General features: G+C 32.5%; 1 protein-coding gene across 2 annotated transcripts in view; it reads right to left on the reverse strand.

The window, feature by feature from the left end:
* The window catches only part of VPS4B (vacuolar protein sorting 4 homolog B), a 29,333-nt gene extending 17,631 nt beyond the window's left edge, over positions 1-11,702 (reverse strand). Inside the window, exons 1-5 of one of the 2 annotated variants that reach the window (XM_003759650.4) lie at positions 11,417-11,685; positions 8,498-8,609; positions 6,231-6,387; positions 4,343-4,410; positions 2,951-3,070 (exon numbers count right to left, since the gene is read on the reverse strand). In XM_003759650.4, coding sequence (XP_003759698.1) covers positions 2,951-3,070; positions 4,343-4,410; positions 6,231-6,387; positions 8,498-8,609; positions 11,417-11,437 — 478 coding nt within the window. In that variant the 5' untranslated portion in view covers positions 11,438-11,685. Of the gene's footprint in view, positions 1-2,950; positions 3,071-4,342; positions 4,411-6,230; positions 6,388-8,497; positions 8,610-11,416 lie in introns of both variants that reach the window. The other variant, XM_031946179.1, reaches the window with a different exon arrangement.
* Between the last annotated feature and the right edge of the window lie 976 nt (positions 11,703-12,678).

Consider the following 12,678-nt stretch of genomic DNA (forward strand, 5'->3'; position numbering starts at 1 on the left):
AGTAGAAAAGAAGTTAAAAATGGGAATTTCCAAATGACTAATTTTGATTCAGGTTTAAAACCAGATTTATTATCCTACATGTAAATTCTGACAGTTTATGCCTATGGGATTCATTTTCATACTAAAAAAAACAACAACAAAAAACCACTTTTGAGTCATACCAGTCTTACATAGATAGGATTTTGAACTATATGGTGGACACTTTTTTATTCCTTTTATCACCATTCTATAGATGGATATTATTCTGACTTTAAATTTTTTAGTGAATCACTTTCTGACCAAATATCAAATGTAACACATTTTCCTAACGTGTCATAGGGAGATATCCCTTCTAAGGGAAAAATATTTGGATGAAAAATATATTTCTATGGTCTCAATTCCAAGTGGTTCTGATTAACTCTGGTTTTTAAGAAGGCTATATGTATAGCTAGAGGTAGGTTTATTATTTAATACAAAATTATAGTAAATATCATTTTGAGGGAAAGGGAAAATTAAGAAGTAGACTTTAAACTGAGATTAACCACTCAGTGGAAAAGCTATCAAATTAATTTTTTGTTCATGTCTGCTTCATTACTTAAGTGAAAACTGTCAATTTATGAGATTATCAATTTGCTTTTCTGAGTTAAAGGAGTATTTAAAACACAAATAATAAAGATCAAAGCTTCAATAATGATTATTTATGTAAAAGATTTGCAAAAATGAGGAAAGCTGGAAAGCTATATAGCAAAAAATGGGTTCAGAGACACATATAATACACTGCAGTAACTGGATCAATTAACTAACTATGCTAAAATCATGAAAATTAAAAGAATTTATCTCAGTTGTGGAAAAGGGAAAATTCTCAAATAAATTAAGTAATTATTACAAATAACATGTATAATTGTATAAAGATCAAAAAGATCTTATATGAAAAAGATAAAAGTTTTTAAAATATAAGAAAAAATGGGGAAATATTTGTGGTAAATAAATCTGATAAAGAGTATGAAAACAAAGATTAAATTTTAAAATAAATATGTCTATGTATAAATATATTTAAATGTTTGTATGTGCTTATTTGCATGAATATAGGTATACAAAACACGAGAGAAATATTCTTTCATCAATAACTTCTCAAATGAGAAATTGTCAAAAGACACCAACATTTTTAAAGAATGAAAAAAAAAATTATTAACTCCATGAAAATTGTTTATTTTCAGTAATAATTAATGATAAAAATATTTTAAGATACTACTTTATAGCTACCAAGAAGCAAAAATAGAAAAAAACCGATAAAGTGACATTTTAACAGGGATATGTAAGGCCCCTTTGCATGGTTGGTAGGACTGGCAATCTTTCAGAAAATAATTTGGAAATATGCAATAAATTAGAATATTGATCATATCTTTTGACAAAGTAATCTTTTTTCTGGGATTATGTGCTTAAGATATCAATAAAAGGAAAAGAAGAACTGTTTGCACAACAATATTTATTACTGCTTAATCTTTAATGTTTAAAAAAAACTAGAAAACATTCCCAATAACCAAGGAATGGTTAAATTATAATGTATAGAGAGGTAATATTATGCTGTAAAAAATGTCAAATATAAAGATATAGAAAACAATATAAAGCAATTATCATCAATTTTTTTAAACCAGCTAACACAAGAGGACTTTATAAATTTCCAAAAGAGAGTAAAAAAATAGTAAAAAGAATGTTGAATTTGAAGTCAAAAGACTCAAGTTATTTCTTAAGCTATAACATGAGAAGACTAGAAAAGAGAATCCTATATAATTTCTTCCAACCCTAAATCCTATGCTTTGGCAGCAAAATATATATTCTTTTATTATGTTAACACGTCTAAACTATTTTCCTCATTTAAATATAGAGCTTGGATTTTAGGATTGGAATTGGAAATCTCCATTTTTTTTTTTAATATTTCTTTAGTTTTAAAAATTTATAATTTAAAAAAGAAAGAAAAAAGTAAAAGGATTTGCTGAACAAATTAAGGGTGTAAAATAATCAAAGGAAGGACTGAAAACCTTGATCTATTTAGCAGACAACTGTTTCTATAATAAGTAGTATCCCTTCCAAAAATTCAAAGAATAAAATTCAAAATTTTAAGTTATTTCTTTTTACTGAAATAGTCCTGGTAGGATTCCTTCTTAACAACACTTTATTAGCCATTAGTTTGTTAATGTTTGTATAGCACCTGAAAGTAATATTATTTTTAAAATACCTAATTAATGCTTCACTAATTCACATTAGTCACAAGATGAGTAAATATAAAAACGAATTATATTTTCAAGTCCTAAAAATTATTCTAATACAATGTTCATATAAGTCTACCCGCCCCCCCCAAGCATTTCTATGAGAAGTTTTCTCATGTTTTACAAAATACTAAATATTCTTACAAACATCAATGAAAGAAAATCAGTGCCATGCTAGCATATGGTCTTCCTATTAGTGACAGCATCCACTGAATGCTCATTTTTTATATAGGAGCAGCATCATGTCAGCATTTTAAGTTCAGTCAATTAGTGTTGTCAAAGTCATCGATTTGGTTCCTACACAAAATAATTAGCTAAGCACATAGAACAACTCTTTCACTTTTAGACTTGCAAATCAATGTTTTTGGTCATTATTGGAATGGAGTTATTTGAAAACTCATTATTACTATTGGAAAAATAAATCACTTGTTTTACTAAGTTTGTTTGTTACTCTTAGTTTGTTACTAAGAGCCATATATTATATTATGATCTGCAAAAATATTCTCCTGTTTCTCACCCTAAATAGATGCATCACCGTTAAGGATGAAATCTATTCCTAAGAAGAAGAAATTCCTAAAGGGAATTTCTTAAGCTAACCAGACACCCCTCAAATAGTTTTGTAGCACAAAGACTCACTAGGCTGATCTTTAATGGACAACATGCTACCATTTATTTGATTCACACAAATGGGCCAGTGAACTCACCTGTAAAAAGATGTGGAAACTTAATGGGCAATATCACAGCTTCTTTAAGAGCTTCTTTGGCTCCTTCAAGCCCAGCAACATCACTCCATTTTACGTTTGGTCGTTCTATAACAATGGCACCTAAAATAGGAATAACGTTACAAATCAAATTAAGAAGATCTTGTTTAATTTAAAATTAAACTAGAATATATTAATTAGTAAGGTATTAAAAAAAAAAATAAAAAAGAAAATGGAGTTTCATTTCTTCCTAAAGTAAAGACATCAAGTTTTTGTAGATGTCTACTGCATGGAAAATAATTATCATAAAACAAAGAAATGGAAAATGTTTTATTACTAAAAAAAAAAAAAAAAAATTAGTAAAACAATGGACTCAGAATCAGGAGACCTACATTTGAGTCCTGGTTCTGCAAGTAACTAGCTGTGTGACTCATAAAATCACTTAATCTTTTTGAAAAGATTTGTCAAATGTCAAGATTTTTATGTAAGTAGAGGGTAAGATGAAATGGGTTAATGACAAAAATATTTGTGGGTACTTTATAAAGTGATAAACCACTTGCAAATTATATGGAGGTAAGCAGGTAGAGGTTAAAAATAAGGCTGCAACAAAAGAAGCTATGGAAATAATCAGAATAAAGTTATTTCTAATTTGTTCTACCATTGCACTTTCCCACCTGACTTAAGGCAGAAATCGCCTATATGTATTGCCTATATCTGTGAGAATGTAAGATCTTTGAGAGCAAAGACTATGTTTGGTTTTTTAACTTGTATCCTCAGAGCATAGGGCATATGTAAAAATATGTAATATTATGTAATAAAAATATGTAAAAATAGAGCATATGTAAAAAGCACTTAAGAGTTTCTTGTTCATTTTGCCCAATTAATTTATCTATTCCTTTTAGTGGTCTGCTAAAATAATAAGACTCATAATCTTTCATTTATAATTATTAGGTATACAACAGTCATACAGCAGTAATATATTTAACGTGTGTGTGTGTATATACATATACATATATACAGATACATGTATATGTATAGCTAATCTACCTGACTGAGTTTTGCATCATTCACAGTTACAGATCTCGGATGATTTTCAGTTTAGCTAACACAGAATCAAGGCAGAAAATAAAGAAAACTACTGAAAACTTATCATTTAATGGGGAAACAAAAAAGCAATTACTGTTATGTGAAAATCTCTATCAACATTTGTCAGAGAGAAATGCTCCTTTTTAAATGTTCTAAATCAAAACAACTGCAGATTACTTAACATCAATTTCATTAATATTTAAGGAGCTTTGGTTCTTGAATCTTATTCAAATATATATCATTTAAATTTGCAAGTTAACTACCAATTTATTTTTAAAACAACAAATTTAAGGGGAATTCTAAAGCAACCTTGAAGTTGATTCTGTAGTTTCTTTTTTTCTGGGTCATCTGATTCTCCATCCCCATCACTGTCATTTCTAATAAAAAGAATTAAATATATTAAAATGATCATCCACTGACACTCTGAATATAAAATAAGATAAATATGAATAATAAGGATGAAAACTCAAACTTCAGATATTTACAAATTTTAAAATATGCTATTCATTAAATGTTGGTAAGAGTTTGTCATTTGGGTTAATAGATAAGAATAATAAGAATCAAAATATCAAAACCATTGCATGTATCAAATGATGTGTCTTGAATGGGGGGGAAAAAAAGACATAAGAAACCATAATCTAGTGCTTCAAATTCTAGTTAATTGTTTTTCACATATGACTTATTAGACAACAAACTTTGTTGTCCTTTTTACCTTAACTTCACTAATTCAGTATGGACTCAGAAAATAATTTTGTTTTTTATAAAGTTATCAAAACATATTAAAACAAGAATATAATTTATTTTACAGTTGGAAAATATCAGGAAAGTCTTTAATCATTTCTCTGAAAATGTTTCTTGTTTGTTTTGGATTTTGGGGGTAATTTAAATTTTATTAATAAGGTCAGCATATTATTAATAAAAGGATGGTCATTTGGTAATATCTTTCAGACCAAAGACAATCTCTGAAAATGTTTCAAGGATTTAAAAATACTGTTGTTTGACTTTTATAGCTTAAATATAAAGAATAATGGTTAATTCTTAGTTCATAAAAGATGCCTAATTTCTTTTTTATTTAAGAGGGCAAAGAAACCAGAATAATATGTTTCTTCTTGTGTTTTTTTGTAGTTGTTTGCGAACTCCAATTTATTTAACAACACACTTTTAAGACTTTAAAACTTTTAAAGATTTTTAACTTTTACAACAAGAAATTTATATATGCTATAAACCACTTTATAAAAAAAAAAGGCTTTTTACATTTATATAATGCAAAATTTGAAACTAATAGAAAAATCAGTTTTTAAAAATTCAATTAAAAACTCCAACTGTAAAAAGCATAATGATATATTCAAGGGATAAAATAATGATGAAAAATGATAGTATATATCTGTATCCAGAGAAAAGATGTAACATGTGTGTGTGTGTGTGTGTGTGTAATGGTAGCTTTCTCTACAGTAGGGGAAGTAGAGGAAAAAAAGTTACATAACAACTTTATTATATATTTAGAAGGAATAGAAAGTTATACATAGTAGATTAACAGATTCATGTGCAAATCTTTTTTTTTTTATTTTATTCTACTATGTAATGGAAATGCTTGTAAAATGAATAATTTTTTTTTAAAGAAAGAAAAATCAGTATTCTCAAGGAGTTCATAATCCAAAGCTTAAAATCTAGTAAGCATACAAATTTTAAAATTCTATGAATTCTTTCCCCTCCTTAAAATTGTGACGATGGGTCTGGCAGCAATTTATTTATTTACAATTTAAGAGTTCAAATATAAGTAATGTAATATACACCACTCAGCATAATAATGCCATGATCTACAATTTTGTTGAAAGTTGATATGTAATAACCATACTAATGAAAAGAAATAATGAAATATGGGCTAAAGGTATTAATACTGATCTTTTAAATTAGAACTTAACAACTAAAAGATAAAGGACAGAGATAATTTTCTCACAGTGAACTTAGTCTTTTAAAAATCCTCTAATGATGAATAATAGAGAAAACTGGTCCCAGGACAACTACTATTAAACATGACAACCAAGAGACTGTTTTGTAGGAGACACCATTCCTTTCCTCCAGTTAATTTAGGGAAGATTTTAATATATCATCATCTAAGATTTTCATGCCTTTAAACAAATAATTTTTATCTTGAACACTGAATTCAGAAGATTTCAATGCTGCACTTAAAACATACCCCTTCTCATCAGTTGGGCTGGATTGTCCCTCTTTCACTGGCTTCTGGGGGGCTTTCTCTTTCTTTTTCAGGTATTCTTTTAGTTTCTCGGCTCTATCAAGATATTCTGTACACTTTGCCCTGATACTTTGCTTTGCTTTGTCACCTTGTGCTTCATCTAATTAAAAAGAGAGAGAGAGAGAGAGAGAGAGAGAGAGAGAAAGAGAGAGATTCCTCATTAATTACTTAAGTAGCAGATTAATTGAACATTTAGCTGTGTTTTACTGCTCTAACATTTTGAAGAATCCTGGATTTCAATGGTGTGGATATATTCTCCATGTCAATCCTTGTAAATATTTTTTTCCACTTTGTGATTTTTGTTCATGATTTTCCATAAGGATCTGCCCAATGTGACAAAGACCTTTTATTTTAGTACATTGGAGATAACATTGTATCCAAGCTACCCAAACAATTGGTGATTTTTAAATTACAAAAATAATATTTTGGGGATGAGAGATTATCTCTTCCTCAGTTGATGAAAAAAAAAATCATACTAAAGTCTTTTCCCTTAAAAAAATAATGAGAACAGGACAATAATGTAGTATTTAATTCCTTGTGAGTTTGTGTATGAATACATACAAATATGTATATAAAAACTAAGAGTCTAAGTTTAATTATCTAGTGTCTATTTAAGATACACCTTTTCTCCATTTAGAGCAGATGATCAAGAGTTTCCTGTTCCCAATAAAACCATAAGAAAAATGGAAATTAAGAAATATTAACTATAGCAAACAATTACTTCATAAGCATAAAATATAAATCTCACACCTATCATCTTTACAAAAAAGTATCAGTATAATTCTGAAATATGAATGATAGAAATATTGTACATTAAACTGGACAGAAATAAAATTTCCTGAAAAAATAGTACACATTAAAATTAATCTTTCATATATATCAATTTTGTAACTCAAACTCAAAACTGGAGTTAAGAATGCCACCCATGAAGTCAGGAGGACCCGAGTTTAAATCTGATCTCAGACACTTAACACTTCCTGACTGTGTGACCCTCGGCAAGTCACTTAATCCCAACTGCCTCAGCAAGCCCCCCCCCCCAAAAAAAAAAATAAAACTGGATTTAAAAAGTTTATATAATACAAATGCTCATTTGTTGGATTTACAAATAATTGGAATTTACCAGTAATTCTTAATTTCCAAAATTATTCTTTCACCTGTTTTTGAAGGATATTTCTTCTTAATATATACATGCCATATTTCCAAATATTCTTTGAAAAATTTTTAAAATTCATATAAAAAACTCATCTGAGTTAGCAGCTTAATTTTCAAAAATTATATACACCTGTTCCATTAAATTTAAAAGCACTACCATTTACACATCAAATATATTTTAATGCATTTGTTAGCTATTTGAGTACTCAATATTGGCTCAAGTGATAAAATTTTCTATTCAATTATAAAACATACAGAGCATTAAACTGGGCTTGAAGATATTCAAAGTTTAGATAAAATACAATCCCTACTTGCATGAAAGAGGGATATGACAACATACTTCAAAATAAAAACAACTGTAATATAGAATTGCATATAAAAAACAAAGTGTTATATCTGGATAGGAATAAAATGAGGAACAAAAAAAGGGTAGGGAAGAATCCAAGCATGAGAACCGGTACAAACAAAGGTATGCACTGGGTAAATTGAGGGCTATGAGGTAAAAATCAAGAATGGCCTGGGTCCAAAGACCAATCCTAACAATTAAGAGCCACATGATTATAAGTAAATTACTTCATCAATTTCCTTATCTGTAAAATAAAGAAAACACTAACTACAGAATATGTATTTTCAAGATTACTATTAGAATAAATTAAGATAATTTATGCTGAAGAGTTTCTTTACCAACTTTAAATTGCTTTATGTAAGCTAAAATTAATATTACAGGGCAAAGCCAATGAGTAGTCATTTAACTGGAAGAAGAGATAAGTCTGAAAAGGTAGAGTAATGTTGGAATGGAACCCTGCTGATGCCAGGCAGAGAAATTTAAACCTTACCTAATAGGCAAGAGTTAGTGAAGATTTCTAAGTAAAAAGAATGACAAAACATGAATAATCTGGGTATAGCAATGCCTGAATTTTATCTATAAAAGCAAAGAGGGAAAGTGATATGTATGGAGAGAATATTATAATGATGAAATAGAGGATCCCTGAAAAATTATCTTTTTTTGTTTTTAAGAAAAATTAAAGAAGAAAAACGATTAACTGGTGAAATCTTACATTTAACTACATGGATAAAATACTGTACAGCATTTTGATATAGATGGAGGGCTTCTTCATAGTTCCCTGCTTTATCTTCTTGTGCTGCTTTGTTAGCAAGGTCTATTGCTTTCTGCAAGAAGACACATACAACAATGCAATGAAAAACAAAGTAGGGTGATTATAATGTAAACAATTTAAACAAATTAATTTGGAAAATCTTCCATAAAAAGGGAAAATAATCTTAAAACAAAATTTCATTCATATTTTCTAAAATCTGTTTTAATACAGTCAAACAAAATTTGTAACAAATTCCCACAAATACCATCCCAATATAATAATTATCTCACATCTATCAGAAATTTATACAGACATACACAAATACACGCATACACACACAGACACACACGTTTAATTCAATAAACAAATCTTGGATTCTATTTAAAATCACCCAGTATCTTAAATTTCAACAGAAAAAGAAAAGTTCCAAAAAAATACAAAAAAAAAAAAAAAAAAATACTGTTCAATGTAAAGTACAACAACCAAGAATTAATGTAATAAAACCAAACTCCATAAAAACAGTATGAATTCAAATATTGTGAGAAAGAAAAAAATAAGATAAATAGGAAAAAAAAACCCACAGCATTTTCATACCTACTGTAAAAAACCTAAATGAACACTTCAATAACCACCATCTGTGATTGAATAATATTCTTCTGTTTTATTTTCTTTACTGTTAACGAAACTAGATCCTATTCCCTCAATAACTGTAAATATTCAGAATAACTAATTAGTAGTTATGTGACATCACTCTCTGGGCCTAAGTCTGGATATTTGTGAAATGAAGGGATCAAACCAGACTTTTTTTGAGGTCTGAAATACCAATTTTTCCATGACCTCTTAGAATATCCATAAAAATCCAAACATTTTCTGCGATACATTATAGCAGAATCAGAGAATTTCAAAGATGGACAGGATCTTATAGATCATCTGGTCCAATCTTTTCATTTCACAAATACCCAGACTCAGACCTTGACAGGTGAACCGATTTGTCTGGAATTACATAGGAAATGAATTGCATCAGAAACACTCAGATCCAGGTCTCCATAAATCCCACTTCAAGGTTCTTTTCACTGTCAGGAAAGTTATTTATAAGATTTTATTTCCTTCATTTTAAATAATGAAACATGTCTTAGAGGCTTAGAGAAATGAGACATGCCTAAATAATATCAGAAGTGAGATGTGATCTTACATCTCTCCGACTCCAACACTCTATACAAAATTGTTTCCAGTGTTAATAATAAAAACAAACTAAACAAACAAAAAAACCTAATGTGGACCAGAAACTTTATGTAGACTCATATTTATGTAGAATACTTAAAAGATTTTTTAGGCTAAATGTTAGACACAGTGTGTGATACTGTTAAAATTGGTTTTCCCATTACATTGAATTCCCAATCCCTATATTTATGCACACCTGCATTTTTGATTTCCTTCACAAGCTAATTGTACAATAATTCAGAGTCTGATTCTTTTTGTACAGCAAAATAATGTTTTGGTCATGTATACTTATTGTGTATCTAAGTTATATTTTAATATATTTAACATCTACTGGTCATCCTGCCATTTAGGGGAGGGGGTGGGGGGGTAAGAGGTGAAAAATTGGAACAAGAGGTTTGGCAATTGTTAATGCTGTAAAGTTACCCATGTATATATCCTGTAAATAAAAGGCTATTAAATTAAAAAAAAAAAAAAAATTGGTTTTCAAACAACTCAAAATCAAGCAGCAGTCCAAAGGAAAAAACTGCAGATGCTTTAGTCAAACTTATGCAAACTTCCTTGTGCTTGAATGAAATTTCTATTTTTTCTCATTTCTCATTTTCTTCTTTGGGAATACCATAAATATAGGCCAGACAAGAGTCCAGTACTAGTAACACTAATAAACCTTTGCATTTATGCAGGTAAATATAAGCTAAAGAATGGAATTGCAGGGGATGAAGAGGTAATGGCAAGAATGATTCTCTACTCTAAAAGGTCTGTCTGGTTCCTGTCCAGTTATATACACACATCACAATAAACCAGGCTATGTCACATGTATCCATAAGACGCCAAAAGTCAGTCCTGGTAAGAGTCCTAGGGAAACTGGATCTAAATCACCTGAGGGGGGCTAGTCTACTTGAAGAGGAAGGGTCAAAAGCCAGTGACATTTATCTGCCCACACCAGACCCCAAATTGACAACGCTTTTTCATACCGGACCTTCTGCTATCAGGATCAAACCTGAGAAGTTTCTCTCCCCTCCCCCCGTCTGCTCCTTCCTTTCATCCCCAACATCTGGGGCAGTTCCGGTTAGCAGCATCCAAGGGAGGGCGGGGTTGGGGTGGAAGGAACCCTCACACGGCTGGGGAGTCGAAGGACGTGTCTTTTGATCTTGCCTTTGCAATCTCAGTTGTGGGGCTTTGGGAGAGTCACAACTATCGGCCTTAGTTTCCATCGGAAAAACAAAGTCCCCAGTGGCTGACGGCCTGACCCACCCCCAGTCCCAAAGGAGGACCGGGCTCCTTTAAGCATACTAGATTATAAACTCCCTGAGGGAAGAAGTAGGTTTTATTATTGCTATTATTATTATCCTTCCGGTGTATTCTTGGGCTTAGCTCAGGCCCCGGAGCTTAGGTGACTTTCTGGCCTACAAGGGTCGGGGCAGCAGAGAGCCCCGGGCGCCTCGCACAATGACAGCAGGTGCGGGAAGAGAGGCTTCCCCGCAGAGCCCCAACAACCGCCCTAGCCAATCCCTTTTGCCCCTCCCAGCCCCGATTCCAGGCAAATGCCCGGCCCCTTTCCAGTCTTCCCCGGTTCCCTTCTGCCCTCCCCCACCCTGCCTCGTGACCTCGTGACCTCGCGCCCCCTGAGGGCCGAGGCGGCGGGGGTGATGGTCTCAGTACCTGGAGATTGGCAGATGTCATGGCGGCGGGAGGAGCCCACGGCCAGGGGAGAAGGGTGGAAGGCGAGAAGCCACAACGACGTCAGGTGTGGCAGGCTCGGGTTGCAGCGGTGCAGAGGCCGGACAGTGGCTCTCAGCTCCCGGGAAGACGGTACGTCTTCCGGTCCTTCTCCGGCTGCTTCCAAGGGTCCCACGGGACCCCTCCCCCCAACCTTCCTTACTACTTCCTCAAACTCAACTCCCTTCCCAATAGAGTTACTGTCCCGCCCCATTCAAGAGGCACTTCCTTCTACGTCACCCGCAGTGCGTCGTGACGTTAACAACCCACGCCAGCATGGGAATGCCTGGCCCGGTTCAGGAGGCGGGGCTGAGTCTGGTTCTCTCTTAGGTCCGGTAGGGGCGGGGCGAGAGCGCACGCGCGCTCAGATGACTAGCGGGAGGGAGGAGCCGGCCCCCGGGTCCCCGGCTCCTCGGCTCCTCCTTCTTTACTCTCTCCCTCCTGAGTATTTTGCCTACTGTACTCAGTAGGTACTTAATGAATGCACGCTTGTTGGCGCTTAGTACGTTTTCAAAAGTAGAATAAAATGGCTCTTTGCATAGGATTTCGATTAGGGTTCATTTTTCCCTGGACGCAGAAACAATTGTGGTTATTTTTATCTGACAGCTTATCGTACCTGAGTCATTTAAGCTGCTTATTACGGAGTCACAGCCTTGGAGAGAAGGGCGTGACACGTAGAAAGCTGGAGGTACTAGGATGAGTGTACCCGCAGAGGAGTTTTGGGGTTTTGTCATTGCCTGTGATTTCATTCCTATTGTCTTAAAGTAGCAATTTTGTTTATTGCTAGTATGTTGTCAGAGGCAGGATTTGAACCCAGTTCTTTCTGACTGTTCCCCATTATACTATACTGCCTCTTAGGTCCAAATAATAGTGTTTGGGGTAGTTAGATTTCTTATTTTCCTTTAATTTTCATCAGTTACAAGAATCAATATTTGTGCTTCTAGAAGTCACTATTAACCAAAATAATCATTACTCACTGATAAAAAATCATTACTCACGTGATAAAACTGACAAGAATGAACATGAGGTGTCCCGAGAGTAAAGAAGATTATAATACTTTGAATGTGTCTAATACCAATTTAGCATAATTAAAAGACTGCTCTACCTAGAGTCATAAGGGATCTCGATTTAAAACCTGCTTTGTATTAGTTGTAGCACTATGGGTAAGTAACTTAATATTCTCTTTTTTATTTTTATTTAATAGC

The sequence above is a fragment of the Sarcophilus harrisii genome, chromosome 1 (genome assembly GCF_902635505.1).
Source record: "Sarcophilus harrisii chromosome 1, mSarHar1.11, whole genome shotgun sequence".
Classification (NCBI taxonomy): Eukaryota; Metazoa; Chordata; class Mammalia; order Dasyuromorphia; family Dasyuridae; genus Sarcophilus; species Sarcophilus harrisii.